The following is a 27,500-nucleotide window of genomic DNA, read 5'->3' as shown; positions in this document are numbered from 1 at the left end:
CATGATTGTTGCCAGGGCTGCAGACTGGCTCCCGTGCTGGTGGCGTAAAAAACACCATTTGAGCATGGTCATTACCAGTACCGCCTGACTGGCCCTTTTGCTGGTGGCACGTAAAGAGAACCCACTACACTCTCGGAGTGGTTGGTGTTAGGAAGGGCATTCAGCTGTAGAAACCTTGCCAGGTCAGATTGGAGCCTGATGTAGCCTTCTGGCTAACTAACCCTCAGTCAAACCGTCCAACCCATGCCAGCATGGAAAGCGGACGTTAAATGACAACGACGATGATGAGGATGATGATATATATATATATATATATGTGTGTGTGTGTGTATTAATATGTATGTGTTTGTATGTATATACATTTATATGTATATATGTATATACATAGATGTATAATATTAGAAAATGTACATACAGCAGGGTTTACTTATTTGAAGTTGATAATTCACACTGAAAGCACACAAGCCAGAAACTTGCAGTAGGAACAGAGTGAAGAACTTTCATACTCCTTTATGCTCATTTGGTGAAATACTTTACTGGAGACCTCTGAACTGATTTATCATGAAGAAAACATTTTTATGATTGACTTTTAAAGAACTTGTGTTTTTCATCTTAAATTTCTTGTACATTATGCCATGTTTTCAGTATTATTGCACCAACAATCTGTTTTATACACTACAATTATACATTCTGTTTAATTTTTTCTGGCAGGAACTTATACCAGAATTCTATTACCTACCTGAAATGTTTGTTAACCAAAACACATATAACTTTGGAGAACAAGATGACAATATCAAAGTGGATGATGTCTGTCTGCCACACTGGGCACGAACTCCTGATGATTTTGTCCGCATCAATAGAATGGTAAGTAGTACTTTTGTGTGTGTGTGTGTGTGTGTGCGCGCATGTGTGCGTGTGTGTATTTTAATATTTCACTTAAGTATTGTGAGACTAGTAACGTGGTGTAGAACTCAATATATGTACGTTTCGGAACGAAGTGTTAGCTGAGTATAGAGCAGCAATAAGAGACATGACAAAGGGATAAATGATTATCTTATGAAGTTCATAAGCTAATCATTTATTCCTTTGTCATGTCTCTTATATATATATATATATATATATATATATATATATATATATATATATATATATATATATATATATATATATATATATGTGTGTGTGTGTGTGTGTATATGTATGTATATATATATATATGTATGTATATATATGTATGTATATATATGTATATATATATATGTATGTATATATATGTATGTATATATATGTATGTATATATATATATATATATATATGTATGTATATATATGTATGTATATATATGTATGTATATATATATATGTATGTATATATATGTATGTATATATATATATATGTATATATATGTATGTATATATATGTATGTATATATATATGTATATGTATATATGTATGTATATATATGTATGTACATATATGTATGTATATATGTATGTACAAGAATAAGAGGAATGACCAGCAAAAGTGGACTCCTATATGCTAGAAATAGATGCCAAATCATCTAACCACGAAAAATATGTTCTCAGTAAAAAATTAGCGACACAACAGTCTGTAAAAGGGTAAGATAAATGAAAAAATACTAAATAAAAAAAAAACGATTAGCCTACGTACCATGGTTTTACCTGTTAAAATTTACATAAGTAAATATCTGTAGGATCATCAGCGTAGTCTGTCGATTTATAAGATATAATTTCCAGAACTAGACACAAGACGTTCACCCAAAAGGGAGCACGTGTAGAGTTCTACAAATTACATTCAGTGTATCTTTTCAAATGTCTTCAATTTGGCACGCTAAGTCCGGAAATAACTCTGCAGTTAATAAATTTTTGCAGCTAATTTTGTTAATTATATCTTATAAATCGACAGACTACACTGATGATCCTGCAGATATTTACTTATGTAGATTTTAACAGGTGAAACCATGGTACGTAGGTTAATCGTTTTTTTAAAATTTAGTATTTTTTCATTTGTCTTGCCCTTTTACAGTCTGTTGTGTCGCTAAATTTTTACTGAGAACATATTTTTCGTGGTTAGATGATTTGGCATCTATTTCTAGTATATAGGAATCCACTTTTGCTGGTCATTCCTCTTATTCTTGTATGTAATATAATTTTAATCTTCGGATTTTTTTAATATGCTAGACCACTGGTTTTAATTGATTAATATCAATTTCTACCCTTATTAATAAATTTTAAATAATTGATGTTCTCAAACCGGTAAATTAGCTGCAAAAATTTATTAACTGCAGAGTTATTTCCGAACTTAGCGCGCCAGATTGAAGACATTTAAAAGGATACACTGAATGTAATTTGTAGAACTCTACACGTGCTCCCTTTTGGGTGGACGTCTTGTGTCTAGTTCTGGAAATTATATCTTATAAATCGACAGACTACGCTGATGATCCTGCAGATATTTACTTATGTAAATTTTAACAGGTGAAACCATGGTACGTAGGTTAATCGTTTTTTTTTTATTTAGTATTTTTTCATTTGTCTTACCCTTTTACAGTCTGTTGTGTTGCTAAATTTTTACTGAGAACATATTTTCCGTGGTTAGATGATTTGGCATCTATTTCTAGCATATAGGAGTCCACTTTTGCTGGTCATTCCTCTTATTCTTGTATGTAATATAATTTTAATCTTCAGATTTTTTTAATATGCTAGACCACTGGTTTTAATTGATTAATACCGATTTCTACCCTTATTAATAAATTTTATATGTATGTATATATATGTACGTATATATATATATGTATATGTATATATATATATATATATATATATATATATATATATATATATATATATATATATATATAGTATGTGTATATACATACACACATATATATATATATATATATATATTCCTTCATTCTGTTTGATAAATGGATTGTAGTATCAGTTGTGGAGTAAGAGTTTATGCTGTTGATATACTGCCGAAAGAAACACTGCATTGATAAGTCAGTTTATGAGTCGAGGTTTAATAATAGAAACAAAAGAGTGAAGGCTGATTTTTGACGTTAAAGAGGTTAAGGTTAAGCTTGTTGAAAGAGAAGCTGAGGAGGACAAACACTGCCATAGTTATTATATTGTACTCTAAAGAATAACATGTAAAGTAACACTCCTTGTATGATTGGTTGGAAAATTAAGAAACAATTACTGTATATTAAGAAACAATTATATATTAAGAACCACTTAATTATTAAGAGTGAGACAGCAGTACAGCAGAGTGTAAGTGGGTATGATGTGTGTGTGTGTCAGCTTTTAGTTCTGTTTCTCTATTTCTTTTTACCTCCTCCTTGTTCCCATTTTAAATTCTTTCCCAATAAGGTCAAGTCTGTCTGCCTTTCATTGTTCCAGTGTCAATAAATGCCTGAAACAAATTGAGTTTGATTTGATTGAAATTACCAGCCACTTACATATTTGTGCCAATGAGACTAATTAATATCTTTTATACCAGGCAGCTTGCTATAAAATATTTACTCAAAATTTTGTGACCATCTCTGAATTTTGATAACACAAAACGAAAATGATTTTCAACAGATTGATATAAAAACAAAAAGCAAATAAAAATAATTGTTTACACATTGAAAATTGATAATTTAAAAATACTCTTGATGACTGATGATGGTAGTGATGGCAACAGGCTCTTTAAAATGGAATCCACCCAGTTACTTGCATCCAAATCAATTCTCAGGTTAGAGAATGACTAAAAACTTTAATGTTTTTGCTTATTACACTTTCTTTTGGTGTAGGTCAATGTAGTTTTCTAGAAGAGGTTTTTTTTGTCAAACAGGATACAATCTCATCCTTGTGAGTAACTCATGTGAAAGGGAGCAGGAGTCCCATCCACAGTCACTAATGTCCAGTTGGATGGCTTATAAGGATCCAATTAGGAGGTTAGCTGGAACATGAGTTCTACTTCCTCCTTCCTTATTCTTTTGCCATTCTCAGAAGTACTCCAAGATTATAGAGGATTACCCTCTCCATCAGATCTCTGGCTAAAGCCCACAAGGAATTTAAAATAACATATAGGCGCAGGAGTGGCTGTGTGGTAAGTAGCTTGCTTACCAACCACATGGTTCTGGGTTCAGTCCCACTGCATGGCACCTTGGGCAAGTGTCTTCTACTATAGCCTCAGGCCGACCAAAGCCTTGTGAGTGGATTTGGTAGACGGAAACTGAAAGAAGCCCGTTGTATATATGTATATATATATATATATATGTTTGTGTGTCTGTGTTTGTCCCCCCACCATCGCTTGACAACCGATGCTGGTGTGTTTATGTCCCCGTAACTTAGCAGTTCGGCAAAAAGCGACCGATAGAATAAGTACTAGGCTTACAAAGAATAAGTCCTGGGGTCGATTTTCTCGACTAAAGGCAGTGCTCCAGCATGGACACAGTCAAATGACTGAAACAAGTAAAAGAGTAACTGTGGTGTCTAACACTCAATGCTCTTTGAATGGATCTATCATTAGAAAAATAAATTTTCTGTTCTTTATTTGGTATTTTTAAAAAAATATTATTTAAATAGGCCAAAATATTCTACCCATATTATGTTCAAACTGGCCAGATACAGCCTCTCACACCTGCATTACCATGTCATTCTAAAATAAATAATCACATCATCAAAGTCTCAAAACTACACGATAATACATGATTAATTCAAAACAATATGAATAAATGATAATTACATTTGACAGAGTAATGTAAATGCTAAAGGGTTAAACACAATTTATTTATTAATATAAAAATATGATAGTCTCCCTGTTTTTGTCTCATTTGCTAGAAATAGCTGCTAAATCTCCTTCAAATCAAACTCCAAATTAAACTGAAAGACAGGATGGTCACAGTTGGAATGTTTTCAATCTATTCAGTCATGGTTGAACTAGGACTAAATAATCAACAAAACTCTATATACGTAAAACACACCGTTTTCTGTATGCCAGCACAGTAGTGGTGGTCATGATGATGACATTCCTGATGCACTTTTGTCATATTTTAATTTAAATTTCCATTCATAATTGGTATGAATTTAACATGTTTGTGAAGTGTTCAGATTTTATAATCGTTACTTCACCTGTAATTGCATCATACTCCTGGAGAAGGTGGGTAGCACAGCACACTGTGACACTCTGCCTAGCAAACAACATTATTTTCTTCCTACTCAGCAGTTGGTAGACCATTGATAGTAAGGACAGCCAGTACCTAGCATTACTGAGCCACCATTGCCTTTCGTATGGATATAGTTTCCAAATCTCCATGAACTCCGGTCATCTTGAGAAAGGAAGTTAGTATGATCACTGCTGGGACATCTTTGATTGTTGCTAAATCACAACTAACTTGGGCTCAACTACAATTATTCTAACAATAAATAATTTGGTCTAAATCATCTGACTTGTGACAGTTTGGAAAACAGTTGAAGATGAATTGACAGAGAAAAAAAAAATGATTAATTAATCACTTTTTAATTACCCATTGAAGCTACTTTTTCTGCTCACAGACCCCCCCCCCCCCACCTTCTTAACATTTGATCTCATAACTGTTTGTATGAAACATGTACTCAGCCTGATACCATTAGTTCTTTCTCTCTCTCTCTTTCTTTCTCGTTATGATAATCATGTTGTTTTAATTTTAAACATTTTTTTATTGTTCAATATTCTTTTTGTCTTCTTTAAGGCCCTGGAGTCAGAGTTTGTGTCTTGTCAACTGCATCATTGGATTGACTTAATATTTGGTTACAAACAAAGAGGTAAGAATCTAATATCAATTCCAGATAATTAATTTTTTCCCTTCTGAATGAATGAGAGAAGCAAACATGTTCCCTTAACCCTTATTCCTCGACAAATTCATTCAACATCCACCAACAGACTTTACACTTGTTAAGTGTAAGCTGCAAGTTATAATCATGGATATTATTATCAAAATCATTTGGTCCCAAACTTTTTATTTGCTTAATGTTATCAGTTGGTTATTATTATTATTATTATCATCATCATCATCATCATCATCATCAACAAAAATGCTCCCTCCCAAGGTGATCACAATAAGTGGTTCTACTGTATTTCTAAGCAGGGTTCCTTATTTGTTCTTCAAGTGAGCAGGAATGACTACCAGATTGTCTTGGAGATTTACTTGGATCCTATCTAGTGTTTCCTATTTTGTGAATGATTATATTTATCAACTGTTTCATATCATGGAAACCACAACACTATCTCAAAGATATTATCTGAGAAAACAACCTAATTTTCAGTTCATTGAAGGCTCATTTTCCTTTTTTAGTTTTCTAATTTTTCTTTGATCTATAGCAGAGGGGCATGTATGGATTTTCAGAAATATCATGCGAATTTTAATTTGTAGTTATACAGGTCAAAGTTCAACACCATTGCACAATACTTTGGGCAAATTTCTTTTACTGTAGCTATGGATTAACACAAACTTTACGCGAAAGACAGTTCTTCTTGGTGGTGGGATAGGCTTAAAATATCATCTGGTTTGACCTTCCCACCACTGCCACTTAGACCTCCCCTCCACCTCTCAGGGTACCTTTCACAGTATCCATCATGTTATATTCATTCACATAATGTCATCAATCAGAGTTAGATAATTCAACATGTTGATAAACCAACCCATCAGTTGGTTTCTTCCTCTTACCTTCCACACCCTCCACCCACTAGTCTCAGACAACCACGAATAAAGGTCTCTGGCTTGGTCGTGTAAAAATATCAAATATAATAATAATAATATTCTAGCTGAGACATGTTTTAATAGTGAGTAAAGAAATGAAATAGAGAGAGAAAGAGAAAAAGAAAGATGATACTGCTTGTATTAAGTTTACTTAAAATGTCTTTACTAAAAACTAATTAAACATAATGAATAATGACTGCAAACAGGAACTATGATGAGGGTAATTCAAAATTAAGAAGTCTGTAAGGAAACCTGCATGACTAACCCTCTGCTTCAGCAGTGAAATTGGTTTTAAAACAGTCGATGTTTTGTTTTATTTACAGGACCTGAAGCAGTTAGAGCTACCAATGTTTTTTATTATTTAACATATGAAGGAAGTGTCAACCTTGAATCTATGACTGATCCAGTTATGAAAGAGGCAAGATATTAATTTCTTACAGTTTTTAAGAATCCTATTTTCTAAACATAATTATTATTATTATTTCACTAGTGGAAAGAAACGAAGCCAGTATGCTCCGTGGATGGGTAATGTCAGTGTGCATATATGAGAGAGTGTAAGTGATTTGAAAGAAAAACTGGGTATATGTAGCATCAGATGTTGTGTGCAAGAGTGAAGACTGCACTGGTATGGTCATGTGGCGCATATGATTGAAGACAGTTACATCAAGAGATGCCGATCTCTAATTCTAGAGGGAACATGTGGAAGTGGGTAGACCCAGGAAGACAGGACAAAGTGATGAGAAAGGATCTTCAGATATTGGATCCCACAGAGAGGATGGCAAGGGACCAAGACTCCTGGCAGTTTGTTGTGCTTGAGAAGATGTGTGAAACTAAGCAAAAGCATGGTTGTTCTTGCATACAGGCTTGTCCCCTGCATCCTTCTCCAGCTGAACATTCCTCATCTTGGAAGCTCATGAGTGCTTAGTGCCACATAAAAAAGCACCCATGCCAGTGCTGTGTAAAAGCACCCAGTATTCTCTGTCAAGTGGATGGTGTTAGGAAGGGCATCCAGCTGCCCTTCAAGTCCAGTACTTCACTCTTGTTTTTTCAACTTCAGTTGCATTTAAAATGAAGATGTAACCAATTCTCTGATGCCTTATCAATTCTGCCATTCCACTACTTACTCTTTATTTCACAAACCCTGGTTGACAAGATGCAACATAGGTACTTTATACAGAGGTCTGTTTTCATAATTTTAGCTGGAGACATCTAGTAGCCATAAGTATTTCAGTTTTAGTGAATGAAAAATCAAATTAATTATTGATTATAAAACACTTCTCAGTTTTCACTTCCTTTTATTAATATGTCATCTTTGTATTTTTTTTTTTTTTCTTTTATCATTACAGGCCATTGAAAACCAAATCCGTAGTTTTGGTCAAACCCCAACCCAACTTCTAACTGAACCTCACCCACCAAGGAGTTCTTTAATGCATTTGGTAAGAATAAACAGACAAGTGTGTGTGTGTGTTGTAATTTACTGGGATTATCAATGAGTTTTGGTATTTTTGTTGCTTTTTTTTTTTTTTGATACCAATTTTCTTACTTTTATAAAAAAAAAAACAATATTGAGATTAGAAAAAAAAAATTAAGGCTTCAACAGGAATGCTGGCAAATGTTTTTTCTCTTTAAATTAAAACAATGGGGAAACCCAAATTGCACTTTTCTTGCTATGTCTGATTAGATCAAACAGTTTTATATGTGAGCTTTTCTTCTTATTAAAATGTATTCAGATAGGTTTTTTTCCCCTGCCTTCTGGTACACTGCATGTGTATGATTTTTTTTTTTTAGTTTGTTTCTGTGAGATTGACTACTTTTTACTTACCATGGCTGCAAAATTATAAAATCTTCAATTTCAATTTAACACTAAATATATAACTTAAACAGTAGTCAATTCCATTTGCTCTTGTCTGTTGTCTCTAAATCTCATAATGCCTGTTTTATTTGCACTTTTCCAAATTGTTCCATCTTTGTGTATGTGTATTTTTCAAATGAAATGGTTAATTGTTGATGACAATTTTATCTAAGGGTTGTAAATTCTAAATTTCATATACTTTTGTATTTGATATTAAAATGTAATTTGTTATTAAAGCAACAAATTATTGTCAAAACTTTAATGCTGCAAATTAATTTTAGCAATGTTTATATATGTTTGATGTGTGTTTACACAAAACCACACACAAACATATATTTATGTGGCTTTCTGTGTGTATGTATATATGAATTATATATATATATATATACATATATATAGCCACATATCAACACACATATATTGCGAGTTACAAGTTGAGAATTTGATATCAATAAATTTCATTTGTGTCATTGTTATGGAAAGGTATGAAGGCCACTCCTATGACAAACACTTCTGACTGCATAAAACCAAGCAACCAATTTTGTTTGTTATACAGCATGTATACACAAGATTACATCTGTTGATATGCATGTCATCATCATCATCATCATCGTCAGTGTCACTTATCAACACATCCACTCCATTTCTAGAGTTGTTAAGTCAGAAGGTTGCAATTGGCTATACAAATGGTGGTGCTGACCGAGATGGTGGCAGTGGTCAAAGTGGTTGTTGATCATTGTTGATCCCCAATTCATGATCTCAAATGAAACACAAAATAGTCTAAATTGGGATTTGAACTCACAATAATAGAACTAGAAACTTACAACTGTTAGGCATCTCATCCATGACTCAGCTCAATATACTGATGATGATGATGATGACAATGATGATAATTACTTCTAATTTTGGCACAAGGCCAGCAATTTTAGAAGGAAGAGTTTTAATTGATTACACCAAACCCAATACTTGATTAGTATTTTATTTTATTGACCTTGAAAGGTTGAAAGGCTAAGTTGACCTTGGCAATATTTTAAACTCTGTAAAGAGCCAGAAGAAATACTGCTAAGAATTTTGTCCAGTGTGCTAAAGATTCTGTCAGTTCACAATAATAATCATTTCTACAATAGGCTCAAGGCCTGACATTTGAGGGATGAATAGAGTTGATACCAGATAGGTACTTTATTTTATTAACCCTTGAGGGATAAAAGGCAAGGTTGATCTCCACAAGGGTCAGAGAAATTCCACAAGACATTTTTCTGATGCTCTAATGGTTCAGCAATCTTTCACTTTTATAATATTGATGGCTTTCTCTACTATAGGCACAAGGTCTGAAATTTGTGGGGAGGGGCTATGTTGATTACATCAACTCCAGCACTCAACTGATACTTATTTTCTTGACCATGAAAGGACAAAAGGCAGAGTTGAACTCAGAGCATAAAGACACTTAGTATTTTGTCCTGCATGCTAGTGATTCTACCAGCAATAATAATAATAATTTACAAGTGTTAAAATCAACTTTGTTATATCAGCAGTATGTGTCTTTTAAATGCTAGATTGGAGAATAATATGTATTGCAGCTGGATTTGAACCAGAGCCTAAAAGATTGGAATGAAATAATACTGGGATGTATTTATTTTGACATGTTACTGCCTTGGCTACCTTCTATCCCCTGATTAATCAACCTGATGAGAAGAAGAGATGCAAGCCAATAAACGACCTTTTATGTGGTTGGTTAGCCTGCTAGAAATAGTAGCCAACTCTCTTACAAATCACAATCGTCCATTTTACAACAATAGATGGATGGGTATGGCTGGAATGCCTTCAGTTGTAATCTGCTGAACCAGTCATACTTGAGGCTAATGAACAATACTAACAATGATCTTAATTAGTAACTATTTCTTACATTATTACAACTACTATAACCTGGGGCTGACTAAAGCTTTGTGAGTGGATTTGGTAGATGGAAACTGAAGGAAGTCCTTCTTATAGATGTGTGTACCTTTCTTTGTCTGTTTGTCCCCTCCCACTGTTTGACAACTGATGTTGGCATGTTTACATCCCTGTAACTTAGCAGTTTGGCAAAAGAACTGATAGAATATGTATCAGTTTTTAAGAAAATAAGTGCTGGGTTCGGTTCATTTGACTAAGGTGCTCCAGCAGGGCTATAGTGTAATGACTGAAATAATTACAAGATAAATAATAGTATTGAAAAACACTCAACCTATCTCATTGCTTATGTGTCTGGTTACATCAGACTGCTTCTGTTCAGTTCACCCTACTTTCATTCTACCAGTGTACTCTTGCATTTTTTCTCCCACATATCTAGACCTCCTGTCAATCACTTCATTTCCTGGTTCACATTGATTTCTGTCACCTCCCTGCCATCTTAGTCATACTGTCTTTCATATTGCTACCTGTTTCAAAATACTGAGTTCCACTTTTACTTGTCCCATTATCACCCATCCCTCTCGCCATGATTATCCATGCCTCTGTCACTCATATTTCTTATTCTATAAAGAGGTGGATGTTTGAGCAGAGAGAGAGAGATGAGGTTGTGAAGACCCTTTATTTGTGACAAGGACACAGTTGCCCCACTGGTGTTGGCAGTATGAAAAACACATCCAATAACATTCTGCAGAGTGGGAGGTCATGAAGACCTTTAGTTTTGTCATGGACATGGCCCTCTCTCTCTCTCTCTAGTCATGATTTAAATAACAATGACAAACACAACAACATTGTAGTGTGTGTTAAGGGGTGAGCAAATTGAAGTAAACCAATTAGATTGCTGGCTCCAAATTTATCAACCTTCCAGTGCAGGTTCAAAGACAATGTCAACCTCCTGTAGGACTCAAAACAAAGGGAGTCAGACCAATGAAGGGACAATGTCTCTCATGGAATTTGAACTCTGATTGTAAAAGACCACCATTAAATGCCCTGTGACATTTTGTGTGCTATTCTACCAATTCTGCTGATCAATTGTGCTAAAGCTACCATTATTTACATTGGACAGATATTTGTCCTCATCTTGTTTGTTGTTACCACAACGTTTCTTCGGCTGATATACCCTCCAGCCTTCATCAGGTGTCCTGGTGGAAGTTTGAACCCAACCCTGGGTTCTCATTCCTAAGGTATTTTTTGCTGATGTTGCTATTATTATTATTATTATTATTATTATTATTATTTAGGCACTGCTTGGAATTGAACCTGGAATCTTGAGGTTAGTAGCCCGTGCTCTTAACCATTACACTATATGCCCGTGGGCATAATGGTTAAAAGCATGAGCTACTAACCCCAAGATTCCGAGTTCAATTTCAAGCAGTGCCTTGAATAAATGAAAATAGTAGCATCATCAAAAAATACCTTAGGAATGAGAACCCAGGGTTGGTTTCAAGATTCTACCAGGACACCTGATGAAGGCTGGAGAGTAAATCAACCAAGACATTGTGGTAACAGCAAACAAGATGAGGACACATATTCATCAAATGTAAATAATGTAAATGATGCACAGAATTCGTCATCTCTAAAATATAGAACAGTATTAAAGCTATCATATATTCACAAACACATTAGATTTAATTATTTCTTCAACTCACTCTATTTTCGTATCTTCATTAATACTGTTATGAGTTTTTTTTTTCTTCTTTTTATATCACAACAAACCAGGTTTTTCAACCCTGAGGCCAATTTTAAATTTTTATTTTTAGTTTCTCTCATGATGTTTTTGGTTTTTTTATTAAGTTCTCAGGAGTAACCTTGTTGACCTGCATGAAGATTAACATCATTTCCTACCTGGAAGCCTGCAATAGTTTCATTAATTTTTTAATCAATCATCTATTCTCCATTAATTCTAGGTTCAAAGGTCAAATGTTGAGCTTCTTTCTCTGCCCACTTCCTCCTCAGTACATTTTGCAATGGTTCCAGCATTTTAGGACTAGAAACCTTTGTATGGCACTAACTTCTGAGGTTGTTAGTTGATTATATTGATCCAGCAGTTAGTCTGCAGCTTATTTTTAGTAGCTCCAAAGGACAAAGTCTACCGTGATGTAAAGGGACAGGGACATAATTTGGGTGAAACTAAATACTGTATGGTATTTTTAATCAATGTACTAATTTTTTTTTTTTGTTTATTTTGTTTCTAACATATATACATACGACTGGCACCCATGCCAACGTCGTCTCCTTCTTTGGACACGAAACTCAGCTTGCGAAGACTTATTGAGGCAAGCGAAAGCGAAATCGGGATGGCACCTGTGCCCAGCATTGCCTTTCTGGCACTTGTGCCCGTGACATATGTAAGGATTTTCGAGTGAGATCGTTGCCAGTGCCCCTGGATTGGCTCTTGTGCGGGTGGCACATAAAATACACCATTTTGAGCGTGGCTGTTGCCAGTACCGCCTGACTGGCCTTCGTGTGGGTGACACGTAAAAGCACCCACTACACTCTCTGAGTGGTTGGCGTTTGGAAGGGCATCCAGCTGTAGAAACTCTGCCAAATCAGATTGGAGCCTGGTGTAGCCATCCGGTTTCACCAGTCCTCAGTCAAATTATCCAACCCATGCTAGCATGGAAAGCGGACGTTAAACAATGATGATGATTGTGTGTGCATGCATGTATGTAGACATACAGTTCCAGGTTCAATTGCACCACATGGCACCTTGAGCAAATGTCTTCTATTATAGCTTCAGGCCAGCCAAAGCCTTGTGAATGGATTTGGTCAATGGAAACCGAAAGAAGCTTGTCATAAATATATATATATATATATGTATTTATGTGTCTCTGTTTGTCTACACATCACTGTTTGACAATTGGAGTTGGTGTTTATGTACCTGTAACATAGCAGTTTGGCAAAAGAGACTGATAGAATAGGTACTGAGCTTAAGTAAAAAAATACATCCTGAAGTTGATTTGTTCAACTGAAACCCTTCAAGGCTGTGCTTCATTGTCACCACAGTCAAATGACTGAAATAAGTAATAGATGAAAGATGTGTATGTATGTATATGTATATTCCTTTATTCTTTTACTTGTTTCAGTCACTTGACTGCGGCCATGCTGGAGCACCGCCTTTAGTTAGAGAAATTGACCCTAGGACCTATTCTTTGTAAGCCTAGTACTTATTCTATCGGTTTCTTTTACCAAACTGCTAAGTTACGGGGACATAAACACACCAGCATCAGCTGTCAAGCGACGGTGGGGAAACAAACACAGACACACAAACATCATCATTATCATGGTGCTTTTTATGTGCCACTAGCACAAGTGCCAGTCGGGTGGAACTGGCATCAGCCATGACTAGGATTTCATTTGGTTCAACAAGTCTTCACAAGCATGGCATATCAGCCAATGATTGAAGGGTGCTTTTAGACAGGCCAGTTATGTAGCACTGGCATCAGCCACAACTATGATCTCACTTGATTTGCTGGGTCTTCTCAAGCACAGCATATCTCCAAAGGTCTCGGTCACTTGTCATTGCCTCTGTGAGGTCCAATATTTGAAGGTCGTGCTTCACTACCTCATCTCATGTCTTCCTGGTTTACCTCTTCCACAGGTTCCCTCTACTGTTAAAGTGTGACACTTCTTCACACACCTGTCCTCATCTATTTGCATCACATGATCATACCAGCGCAGTTGTCTCTCTTGCACACTACATCTGATGCTTCTTATGTCCAACTTTTCTACATATATATATGGTGGTTGTCTACTCCTTAAACAAAGTTTGACCACCTCCTGCACCTACACCTTAGCCCTTTCATGGCGTCTGATGTGGCTTTTTAAACCAGACAGTGTTTTGAAAAAGCACCCACACAGATTGCACCTCTGATTTGCACTACCAATACCTGCAAGTAAGTTCTGCTCATTGTGGATCCTAACATGTGTATATATATATATATATATATATATATATATATATACACACACACATACAACAGGCTTCTTTCAGTTTCCATCTATCAAACCCACTCAGAAGGCTTTGGTCAACCTGAGGCTATAGTAGAAGACACTTGCCCAAGGTACCATGCAATAGGAATGAATCTGGATTCATGTTGTTGGGAAGCAAGCTTCTTACCACACAACAATAAATGTTTAGTTTATATAGTTTTTAAAAATTTTTCTCAAGCCCTAGTTTTCACAAGGCTGGTTTACCTGGTTTCCATGGTCTGTTATAAGTGACCAAGATCACAACATCCCCCTTGAACAGCACACTGGTCTATGACAGGGTCCAAGGCCAGCAATTTTTGAGAAGAGGGGACAAATTGATAACATCAAACCCAATCCTTGACTCGTACTTTATTTTATTGATGTTGAAGGGACAAAAGGCAAAGTTGACTACGTTGGGATTTGAACCCAGAATATAAAAAGGGAGATGAACTGCTACTGGGCATTTTGTCTGACACACAGACAGTCCTGCCAACTCATCACCTTTATATATATAGATAGATAGAGAGAGAGAACGAGAGAGATAGCTATAACAGTCCTGCACAGTTGTTTTATTTTTATCCTTTAACACATTGCATCAGGATATTTGTTCACAATTATTTGATTGTGAGTTAAAATGTTTCTACTCTCAGTTTTTTTTCTTACTTTCCTTCAACTATCAGCAATATTCAGAAAAAAAAGAAGTTAACGAATCAGCTACCAGAGCCATTTCTAATGTATATCTTTCATTTTGTTGTCTAATTACTATAATCAAACACTACCACAGAAGCAATTAAAATAGCATATCAAATTTTGTGTTGGTATTTTGAAAGCTAAAATATTTTTCTTGTTAGTCAATAACTTGTTCCAGATTATGGTCATTCTAATGTCAGATATACTCTATTTATTCTATATCTGGTTGATGCTGTCTGGAATCCTGTCACTTTACCATATTTTCCTGGCCTTACAGTTGCTACTCACATCAAGAATATTTTCAATCTATCTGCAAATGTGACCTGCAGTCACAATATGGTCATTTGACTTCATAGAAATGGCACCTATATCTCCCTTAAATTACGTATAGTCATCTTAGAAAGATATAGGTGCTGGGGTCTGATATTCACTATCTGAGAAAGTAGACAGGACAGTTATGGCTGGAATACCTTTAAGCTTAGATATACTCAACCAAGGCTGACTTGTGTCTAAACAACAAAAAACTTTTACAGCAGATAAATAAACAATCAATGTGTAATATATTGAAACATGTAACAATCATTTACCAAAGCAGTCAATTAACTCTAAGATAATTAACACATGATAATTATTTGGAAATATAGTTTGTTTTGTTTAGAGATATTCTGGGTCAGTCTTGCCAGCCATCTTTCTGGGATGGATAATAAATTAAAGCAATAAGGTTTGATTTAAATCAATTGTTCCATTCCTCAAAAATATGTGGCATTAAATAGTAATTACTTTATGTTGGAACAAATTATTATTATTATTATTATTAGTAGTAGTAGTAGTAGTAGTAGTAGTAGTAGAAGAAGAAGAAGAAGAAGAAGTAGTAGTAGTAGTAGTAGTAGTAGTAGTAGTAGTAGTAGTAGTAGTAGTAGTAGTAGTAGTAGTAAGGTGGCAAGCTGGCTGAATCATTGCCATGCGAAACAAAACGCTTAGTGGCATTTTGTCCGATACTTTACGTTCTGAGTTCAAATTCTGCCGAGGTTGACTTTGCCTTTCATCCTTTCAGGATCAATGAATTAAGTACCAGTGAAACACTGGGGTGCATGTAATTGGTTTACCCCACTGCCCCCAAAATTTCAGGCATCGTACCTATAATTAAAAGGATTGTTATTGTTGGTGATGGTGATGGTGATGGTGGTGGTGGTAGTAGTAATTGTTGTCATGGTGATAGTGATTGTGGCAGTCATTGTAGTAGAAAAATCATAGAGAATTCTTTGTTATTTTGTTATGTTTCTTTTACATCTTTGAAATGTTGTCTAAGTTGAGTTTTACCTTTCATACTTCTAAGGGTTGCTAAAATAAATACCATTCAGGCCATGTGGTTGATTTTAAACAGAGAAAAAGCAAATCAAAGCCTTGTCCTTAAAAATTAGAAATCATCTTTATCATCATTATCATCATCATCATCATCGTCATCGTCATCATCACTATTATTATGTTCTCTTTCTGTACCATGTCTCAAGTTTGACTTTCTAAATACATATCAAATTTCTTTTGTCATTTGTGACATTTTTATTAAAAGTACACACATCTGTTATAAAAGTATGTAATCTGTTCTCGACACTTCCACCACCACCACCACCATTACCTCACCGTCCTCTCCACATTCCCACCCCATATTCCTCAATCAAATAAGTATACTCATATTATTAACTTGTTGGGAAGTAATCGTTATGGCATACCTCTTTCTTAAAGAATTTATCTATTTCAATAGTTTACACTCTTGGAATTCTTGTCAGTATTTCTCTGTATGTGTGTGTGTGTGTCTGAGTATCTGTGTGTGTGTGTGTATCTTTGCACTCAGTCTAATTAGCTTTCCAACATTATAGCGTTTAATGGAGAAAATTCTTTAGAAAACAATTGACCCTCAATACAAAAACTAAGATCAACAACAATATAGTAACCCAACTGGAAAAAGAAATTGATAATTCTGAAAGTACCTGACCCTTCAAAAAACATTTTTATTAAGTTAATTATATATATATATATATATATATATATATATATATATATATATATGTGTGTGTGTGTGTGTGTGTATATATATATATATATATATATATATGCCTGTATATATGCATGTGTGTGTATATGTTTGTGTGTCTGTGTTTGTCACCCACACTATCACTTGACAACTGATGTTGGTGTGTTTATGTCCCCATAACTTAGCTGTTTGGCAAAAGGGACTGATAGAATAAGTGCTAGGCTTACAAAGAATAAGTCCTGGTGGCGATTTGCATGACTAAAGGTGGTGCTCCAGCATGGCCGCAGTCAAATGACTGAAACAGATAAAACAATAAAAGAATATATACACACACACACATGCACATATATATGTTTACTTTTCAAAATAAAGATTGGAAAAAAATTACTTTTTCTTACTCTAGATTCTTTAGAAGAGAACAATGTAACAGGTAAAAGACTCTTTTCAAGGCTAAAAAGCTCACTTATAAGGAGCTGGGTAGGTTCATAAAAAATATACCTCACTGCTTTGCAGTTGTTTACTCCTAAAATTAGCTCTTATTACCTTATCTGAATTTTCCATATAGTATATCTGGAACTACATTAATGATTGTATCCCTACTTTTTGAAAGTGATTAAGGTGTAGTTTAAGAAGAATTTCGCTGTCATTTCTAACAGCTCATTGACTAATGCTTGGTTGTATTTTCATGGTTTTAAGTAGATGAGAGGAAACAGAAAGTGAGATTATCTCCTTTTAATAAGATGCTAGTCTTTTGAAACTAGCATTTGCCAACAATGTTCATTAAGTTAATCTATAAACATGAAATAGTCACAATAGAATTCAACTCAAGATCTGTGAGTTCGGTTGTCCAAAAGTCTCCAATACTTTATTTAATAAAAAATATTACTTTTACTGATGAATAAATACCACATCAGTGTGACCATGAAGTATGGCTCATTGGTATGACACAGCCAAAATATGACTTTCAATGTCACCGGATAACTGTAAGGTAGACTTATTGATCCATCACTCAAATTAACATCACCGCTACCACTTAATTCTTGGGTGCTTTTGGTATATTTCAGCCTGTTGCAAGAATTCTTGTGTCATCTGTATGACAGAGGTCATCTTAAAGAAGGTGACCTGTTGCATAGATGACACAAGAAAATACACTCAGTCTATGATATAAATTGGTTTATAATAAAAGTAGAAAAGCATCGTCCAACAGTAAAAGAAAGAAATGCATAAAATACAGTAATCTAATGATCTCTTTATGGGTATGAAGTGTTAACACCATGTTTGAACAGTAGAGTGATCAGGGTGTGAGTTGAGTGATTAGGGTGTGAACATTCACCTGTGTGTGAGAATTATTTGGCTGTCATTAAATGATGACATAAAACCTCTTCCTTCCAGATGTATAAAACAGGCATGAAACAATCAAACAACCCACCTACCACCAGAAACACCCCATTTCCTCTGGGTTGTTTCTGATGGTCAATGACACTTCAAGGTTGCCACCATCAATGCTGGCATGATGAAAGAAAGCTCTGGGAGTAATAGGTATATTAGTAGGGGTGAAAGTATAAATGTGTGCTGTGTACAAGAGAAGCCTCACTTAGACTCCTTACAGGCAAAGAGCACAAATACTCCAGTGTGAGAGTATACTTACTCTCATACTTACAGTGTGAGAGTAAGTATATTGTTGGCTAAAAAAGAAAATAATGCTTCAGGTATGTGACAGAATAATTAAGCTTAGAATATTAACTAGTAACACAGCAGCATCAGTTATCTCTGTATAAGCATCACAATCATGACTGGCTGATGAACAAAAGGAACTATTTCTATAAGGCCCTTTTGTAGGCTACCTTACCCAGGTAAGAGAAAGAGAGAGGAAGGTCTTCCCCCACCCCACCCCGAGAAGACTCAAGAGAGTTGAAATTTCTATTGAAATTGGCAGGTATAAGGTTACAATGGTCATTAATGTTATGATGGTAGGGAAAGTCATTTGACTAGTCAATCATGTAGTACAGGAAATGGTCATTAAGTTAATTAGTTAAGTGGTTATTAAAATATTTAATACAATTTATTCAGTGCAGTTGACTGTATATTAATAGACGTAAAGGGATTCTTGTAGAGTGCTTAACTAACATCAAAACACAAAATATAAAAATTTTCTTTTAAAAAAAAAACCCATTTTATTCTGATTAAGTTTAGATGGTAAATTTTGATTCATAGAAGTGTGTGTGTGTGTCTGTGTCTGTGTCTGTGTCTGTGTGAGAGAGAGAGAGAGGAGCTAATGAATTTTTAATTTCATAAATTGAGATTTTAAAATTTATTAGAATATTAGTTCTGATAAACTGGTATTGATTGTGCTATAAAAAAGTGAGAATCATAGTTTGGTAGAGATTTTAATTATTCTGCTTCAGGTTCATCATCATCATCATCATCATCATCACTGTCCTCCTCCTCCTCCTCCTCTTCCAGTTACTCATTATTTCTACAATTAATTACTGTTATTACCTTTCTGCTGAGATGGACGGGTGTCCCAAAGTAAATGTTTTACAGCATTTAGTTTCGTCATTCTATGTTCAAACACTGCTTGGGTTAATACTGCATTTCATCCATCTTAGTATAATATTTGTGACATTTACAATGATGATGGTGGTGGTGGTGATTGTGGCAGTAGCACAAGTGGTAATGGCACTTATTTTTGGTCAGTTAATTATAACTCTTCTACCACTTACGAATGATTAGGTCTTTGTCTCTTTTACTCTTTTACTTGTTTCAGTCTTTTGACTGTGGCCATGCTGGGGCACTGCCTTTAGTCGAGCAAATTGACCCCAGGACTTATTCTTTGTAAGCCTAGTACTTATTCTGTCGGTCTCTTTTTGCTGAACCGCTAAGTTACGGGGGACGTAAACACACCAGCATCGGTTGTCAAGCGAAGTTGGGGGGGACAAACACACACACACAAACATACACACACACACACACACACATATATATATATATATATATATATATATATATATATATATACATACATATATACGACGGGCTTCTTTCAGTTTTCGTCTACCAAATCCACTCACAAGGCTTTGGTCGGCCCGAGGCTATAGTAGAAGACACTTGCCCAAGGTGCCACGCAGTGGGACTGAACCCGGAGGCATGTGGTTGGTAAGCAAGCTACTTACCACACAGCCACTCCTAAAAAATCATTTTATTATTGTAGGGTGAGTAGGGCACTCAGATGTTAAGGTACTGAATGAAAAATCTTTTGTTTATTTCTTTATCGTTATCCTTTTACATGCCTTGTTTAGATCTTATGGTTACCTTTACTTTTCCATAGTGTAGGTCACCATCATACAACCAGTGTCCTTTGCTTTCAATCTTTCAAGATATCTGGTCATGGGAAGCATTTCCTTGCCTGGAAACAGGTGAAGGTTGGTGATATGAAGGAGATCCAGCTGTAGAAAGTCTGCCTCATCAAATTCCATTCAACCTATACAAGTGGATGTTTAAACAATTATAATACTGATGTTATAAAACACACACACACACATCATTTTAACAAAGAAAAACTGATTATGATTTGGAAGTTTTAGCTCAGTTGCCTTTGTCAGAGTATGGAAGCTTCTTTAGTTTCATATATACTTTTTGGTTCATCTTGTGGATAGAGTTCACAGTTAAGAGTCTTTAGGTTCAACCCTACTGCATAGCATCTTGGGAAAATGTAATTAATTGTTTTAACTCTCTTAATCTTTTAGCATTCAGAGTATTCTGTCAAATGTAATGCTTATTCATCACCATTGTTTTGAATTAATCATGTATCATCTTGTAGCTTTGAGATTTTGATAAGGTAATTGTTTATTTTTTAGAATGACATTGTAGGGTAGGTATGAAAGACAAGATGTGGCCAGTTTGAACATAAAACAGGTAGAATATTTGGCCAGATATGGCCAGTTTAAAAGCTAAAGGGTTATATATATATATATATATGTGTATATGAATAATAACAATAAATGGAGCAAAACGCATATAAATAAAAGTTCCTTTAATTCCTTTATATGTGTTTTGCTCCATTTATTATTATTATTCATATCTACTCAAAATGCATCACTTTAACTTGGTATCTCTACCTATAAAACGGGTGTGATATCCTAGTTTTTTGTGTGAGTTTTGCTACCCATGCTATTATCATATTTACATATATATATATATATATATATATATATATATATATATATATATATATGCTTTTTCTTTTTTTATTGTAACGACATGAGTACAATCTCCTGTGGATTTTTGTGCTCAACTGAAAAGCTTCCCAGGACATTTTTGCTTTATTTTTCTTCACCTTATTTATTTTTTCAATTTAATCATCATTGTTTTTACAATTCTTATTATAGTTGTGTTGTTGTTATTAATATCATTATTATTTTGTACCATCATCAGGTTCAGTTTAACCAAATGTTCCTCAAAAGTCAGAACATACCTGTAATACACTACAAATAATTTAATTGATAAGCACATTAAGCACAAATGATAAGTACTTTAGAAGTGCTTTTTTGTTGTTAATTTGTGTTCATATAAATCACCGTTATTACCATTTTTATTAGTTGTAGATCAACAGAACTGTTTGAACTTTGGGGGAAATGATTTGAGTCTTTACATCCTGTGCTCAAATCCTGCTGAGGCTAAATCTGCCTTTCATCCTTTCAAGGTCATCAAAATTAAAGTATTAAATATTGTGGTGGCTCTAATTAATTAAGCACACTCCCTTTCAAAATTGTTGGCCTTGTGCCTAAATTAGAATACACAGAATAACCAGAGCATAAGGGAAAAAAAAGTGCCTTGCAGTATTTCTTCCAGTTCTTTATGTTGTGAGTTCAAATTCTGTTGAGGTCAACTTTGCCTTTCATCTTTTCAGAAGTCAATGAAATAAAGTAACTGTCAAGTAACAAGGTCATTAATATCAACTAACCCCCTCCCTCAATATTGTTGGCCTTGCACCCAAATTAGAAGTCATCATCATCACCATCATCATCATCACCATCATCATCATCATTACTATTTGTGTGGTGAGCCTGCAGATCTGTTAGCATGCCAAATAAAATGCTTAGCAGCATTTCATCCATCTTTAAGTTCTGAGTTCAAATTCAGTTGAAGTTGACTCCTTTCGGAGTCGATAAAATAAGTACCAGCTAAACTGGGCTCAATGCAATCAATTTACTCCTCCCCTGAAATTATTGGCCTTGTGCCAAATTTTGAAACCATTATTATTATTATTATTATTATTATTATTATTATTATTATTATTATTATTATTATCATTATTATTATTATTATCATTATTATTATTATTATCATTATTATTATCATTATTATTATTATTATTATTATTATTATTATTATTATTATTATTATCATCATCATTGTTATTACTGAAGGTGAGGAACTGGCAGAACTGTTAGTGCGCTCAGCCGAAATACTTAACAGCATTTCTTCTGGCTATACATTCTGAGTTCAAATATTGCCAAGGTCACCTTTGTCTTTCTTCCTTTTGGAATCAATGTAATCAACTTCCACCCTCTCAAAATTTCTGGCCTTATACCCAAATTACAAAGAATTATTATTATTATTATTATCATCATTTTTAAGGCAGCCAACTTGGAAGACTGTTAATGCTCTGGACAAATGTAAAATCACATTTCAGCTGTCTTTACGTTCTGAGTTCAAATTTTGCCAAGATTGACTTAGCCTCTCGTCCTTTTGGGGTTGATGAAATAAGTACCAGTCAAGTACTGGGATCGATATAATCAACTTACTCCCTCCCCCAAAATTTCAAGCCTTGTGCCTACATCATCATCATCGTCATCATCATCGTCGTTTAATGTCTGCTTTCCATGCTAGCATGCGTTGGACGATTTGACTGAGGACTGGTGGACCAGGTGGCTACACCAGGCTCCAATCTGATTTGGCAGAGTTTCTACAGCTGGATGCCCTTCCTAATGCCAACCACTCTGAGAGTGTAGTGGGTGCTTTTACATGCCACCAGCACAAACGCCAGTCAGGTGGTACTGGCAACGGCCATGCTCAAAATGGTGTATTTTACGTGCCACCTGCACAGGAGCCAGTCCAGCAGTATTGGCAACGAACTCGCTCGAATGTCTTTTCACATGCTACTGGCACAAGTGCCAGGAAGGCAACGTTGGTAACGATCACTCTCAAATGGTGCTATTTATGTGCCACCGGCACGGAAACCAGACAACTGCTCTGGCAACGATCATGGTCGGACGGTGCTCTTAGTGATCTACTGGTACAGGTGCCATCACGATTTCACTTTTGCTTGCCCCAACAGGTCTTCACAAGCCGAGTTTAGTGTTCATATTATTATTATTATTATTATTATTATTATTATTATTATTATTATTATTATTATTATTATTATTAAGGCAGCAAGCTGGTGGAATTATTAGCATGCTGGGTGGAAAGCTTAGCAGTATTTTGTCTGCTACTACATTCTAAATTCAAATTTTGCTGATGTCAGTTTTGTCTTTCATCCTTTCGGTGTCAATAAAATAAGTACCAGTTGAACATTGGGCGGTGGGTGTCAGTGTAATCAACTCATCCTCACCCCTTCCAAGCTAACCTTGTGGCAAAAATTTGAAATAATTATTATTATTTTAATTATTATTAAAGCAGTGAGCTAATAGAATCGTTAGCACGCTGGGCGAAATGCTTAGCTGTATTTCATCTGTCGCTATGTTCTGAGTTCAAATTCCGCTGAGGTTGACTTTGCCTTTCATCCTTTGTGGGTAGATAAATTAAGTACCAGTGAAACACTGGGATCAATGAAATCAACTACTCCTCTGCCCCTAAATTTCAGGCCTTGTGCCTTTAGTAGAAAGGATTATTATTATTACTATTATTATTAAAACTGCACTAAAAGTTTGTTTTCTTTTTATTTTCTTTCTTTTGTTGTTGCTTTTGAGACTAAAATGATTTACTCATAATATTTCGTTTTTCTTTTCTTCTTCTTTTTACTCCTCTTCTAAATGTTTCCAGTTTACCGAGAAATATCGTGAGCAGAGAAACATTCTTAAGAAGGTTCATAGGACATTATTTTTTTTTGTTTTTATTTTTATTTTTATTTTTATTTTATTTTATTTTATTTTCAAACTGGGTATCTATTCGTCTCTGTCACTATCTTTCATTATGCTTACTATCACTTATTGCTTCACTTACAGCATTAATTTTTCTTTTCTAACCAATATCTGTATTATTCATGTCACAAAGGATAGATGAACAAAACAAAATTTAAATACAACAACAATTATAATAGTAAATTGAAATGTAAAAATATATATATATCTTTAAAAAATTTTTTAAATTAGTAAAGAGACATCCAAATGTTAAGAAATTATAGCTTTACACAAATACATTACTGTTTGTAAATTTGAATAAATTTGCATGCTGCAAGGAGACAAGAATACTAAAGAAAAAGCTTTCCTACAAAAATTATCATTCCCATCTATTTGTGGTATAGAACCTTATTTAAATTTGCAAACTTTACCGAAACAAACTCACCAATGACAAGCAACCGATATTTTTCTTTGACTTTGGTTTACATTTGCTCTTTACTCTGTCTACCTGTCTCTCTGTCTGTCTTTCTGCCTCTCTCTCTCTTAAAATATATATATATATAAAAGGTTGAAGAGGAACACACGAGTAAATATATATGGAAAAAAGACAAAGTAGAAAATGCTAAAATACTTTTATAAATAACATTACAGAACCGGTTTCGTTCCTTGAGATCTTTTCAACAGTAAATATGAATAATAGATTTTTGAAAAATAATTTTTCAAAAATCTATTATTCATATTTACTGTTGAAAAGATCTCAAGGATCGAAACCGGTTCTGTAATGTTCTTTATAAAAGTATTTTAGCATTTTCTACTTTGTCTTTTTTCCACACACACACACACACACACACACACACACACACACACACATATATATATATATATATATAATAATATTATTAGGGACAAAATCCAAAATTACAGGTAAAAAACTCAATTAAAATCAATTTATAAAAAATTAAAATTAAATTGAGCCTTATAGATAAAGTATATATAAAATATATATAGTTTTAGGGAAAATAACCAATTTTCAAGAACTCATCGATGAAAATCCACTATCACATATAGAAAAATTAATAATTAAAAGCACAATAAATGAGTATAATATAAAGTAAAGTAAATATCATAAGATAAATATAATAAAAAGATTACACGTGTTTCATAACCAATTTTCAAATAGAAAAGAAATTTAAATCGATTAAAATCAATTGAAATTATCGAAAATAAGTTCTATTCAAAAATATAGCTACTCGTCAGATCGTAAGTAGAACAATAATTAGATATATATCTCAACCAACAATAAGTACCAAATGAATTAATATGAAATACTTATTATATAAAGATAGAAAAATTATTAAAAAAATATCATAATATCAAAATAATAACCATTCAATAATCATCCCTTCATCCATTATAATAACATGTATATTATATACAAAAAACATCTTACCTAAATTATCTGTATATATATATATATATATATATATATATATATATATATATATATATATATATATAAAAACAGCAGAAATATTATATTTCTGCTGCTTTTAAATAAAGCATATTACTCTACCTCTGGTATTTGAGTACTCTTTTTTCCACCTTGTTGCACATTTTATGTGCTTACTCCGGTATATATATATATATATATATATATATATATATATATATATATATATATATATATAAATGTTCCAGGTTCAGTCCCACTGCATGGCACCTTGGGCAAGTGTTTTCAATTATAGCCTCCGGCTGAACAAAGCTTTGTGAGTGGATATGGTAGACGGAAACTGAAAGAAGCCCATTATATATATATATGTATGTATGTATTTGTGTGTCTGTTTGTCCCCTCCTATCATTACTTGACAACTGATGTTGGTGTATTTACGTCCCCGTAACTTAGTAGTTTGGCAAAAGAGACCAATAAAATAAGTACTAGGCTTACAAAGAATAAGTCCCGGGTTTGATTGGTTCGACTAAAAGTAATGCTCCAGCATGGCTGCAGTCATATGACTGAAACTAGTAAAAGAATAAAAGAAATATATATATAGAGAGAGAGATGAAGGGTCTGTGTATGCAACAGATGCACTACATGCCTTACTATTTTTCTAGGATAAATAATTTTTGTGTTATATAAGATTAGTTATAGATAATTTTTCACTATCCGCATTGTATTAGTGATTTTTATTTTTTAATTTCCCATTCCTTCATTTCTTAATATGGATTGTAAGAAATTGATATTATTTAAGTAGAGAAAGCTCCTGTTTGCTTAGTGAGAAAAGAAAAGCAATGAATTAATTGCTTTCCTGTTCTTTTTGAGAGACTGATCATGAGAGATCAAAGTAGAGAAAGGCAACTTTTTTTTTTTTTTTTTTTTGCTTTCAGTCACTGTAAGAAAGAGAGTTCTATTATTCTCTTCAAGATGAGAGCATCAGAAGGATAACCAAAAGTGGTTAAGAGAGAGAAAAGTAGAGAAAGGCAGATTTTTTTACTGCTTGCTTTTAAGCCAGCAGACATGCTGCCAACATATTTTCTCTTGAAGCACCAATGTTTTTGCTACCCTATGTGGCAGAGGTCAAAGTTTTGCCTATTCAAAGGACTTAAAGCTTTCCCGATAGTCAAGCGGATTTAGACAAGAAATGTGTATTTAGTTAGTTTGTAAGTTTGTTTCATTTCGTAAGATTATTCAGTACCGAAGAGTATATATTTTGTATCTTTTACTTGTTTCAGTCATTTGACTGTGGCCATGCTGGGGCAGCACTGCCTTGGAGAATGGTTTTAGTCAAAAAATTCATTGTTCCTGTTACTAATTCTTTTTTAAGCCTGATACTTATTCTATTGACCTCTCATGCCAAACCACTAACCTATGGGAATGTAAACACACCAACACCGGTGGTGGAGGACAAGCACCAACACACACACACAGATATATACATACAACAAGCTTCTTTCAGTTTCTGTCTACCTAATCCACTCACAAGTCTTTGGTCAGCCCAAGGCTATAGTAGAAGATACTTGCCCAAGGTGTCATGTAGTGGGACCAAACCCAGAACCATGTAGTTGGGAAGCGGACTTCTTACCACACAGTCATCTCTGTTTTTTTAAAAGATTTAATCCATAGAGAGTAATCTTGTTCCATTC

General features: G+C 34.2%; 1 protein-coding gene across 10 annotated transcripts in view; it reads left to right on the top strand.

The window, feature by feature from the left end:
* LOC106873692 (lipopolysaccharide-responsive and beige-like anchor protein) overlaps nucleotides 1–27,500 on the top strand; it is a 479,623-nt gene that overhangs the window by 402,762 nt on the left and 49,361 nt on the right. For 6 of the 10 annotated variants that reach the window (XM_089365208.1, XM_089365206.1, XM_089365205.1 and 3 more), the window contains 5 exons: nucleotides 712–864; nucleotides 5,738–5,810; nucleotides 7,069–7,163; nucleotides 8,092–8,181; nucleotides 24,283–24,324. In XM_089365208.1, the coding sequence (XP_089221334.1) occupies nucleotides 712–864; nucleotides 5,738–5,810; nucleotides 7,069–7,163; nucleotides 8,092–8,181; nucleotides 24,283–24,324 (453 nt within the window). The remainder of the gene's footprint in view (nucleotides 1–711; nucleotides 865–5,737; nucleotides 5,811–7,068; nucleotides 7,164–8,091; nucleotides 8,182–24,282; nucleotides 24,325–27,500) is intronic. The other 4 variants (XM_089365209.1, XM_089365204.1, XM_089365203.1 and 1 more) reach the window with 1 other exon arrangement.

This window comes from Octopus bimaculoides, chromosome Z (genome assembly GCF_046866305.1).
Source record: "Octopus bimaculoides isolate indiv1 chromosome Z, ASM4686630v1, whole genome shotgun sequence".
Taxonomy (NCBI): Eukaryota; Metazoa; Mollusca; class Cephalopoda; order Octopoda; family Octopodidae; genus Octopus; species Octopus bimaculoides.
This window is presented reverse-complemented; position numbering and strand designations above follow the sequence as displayed.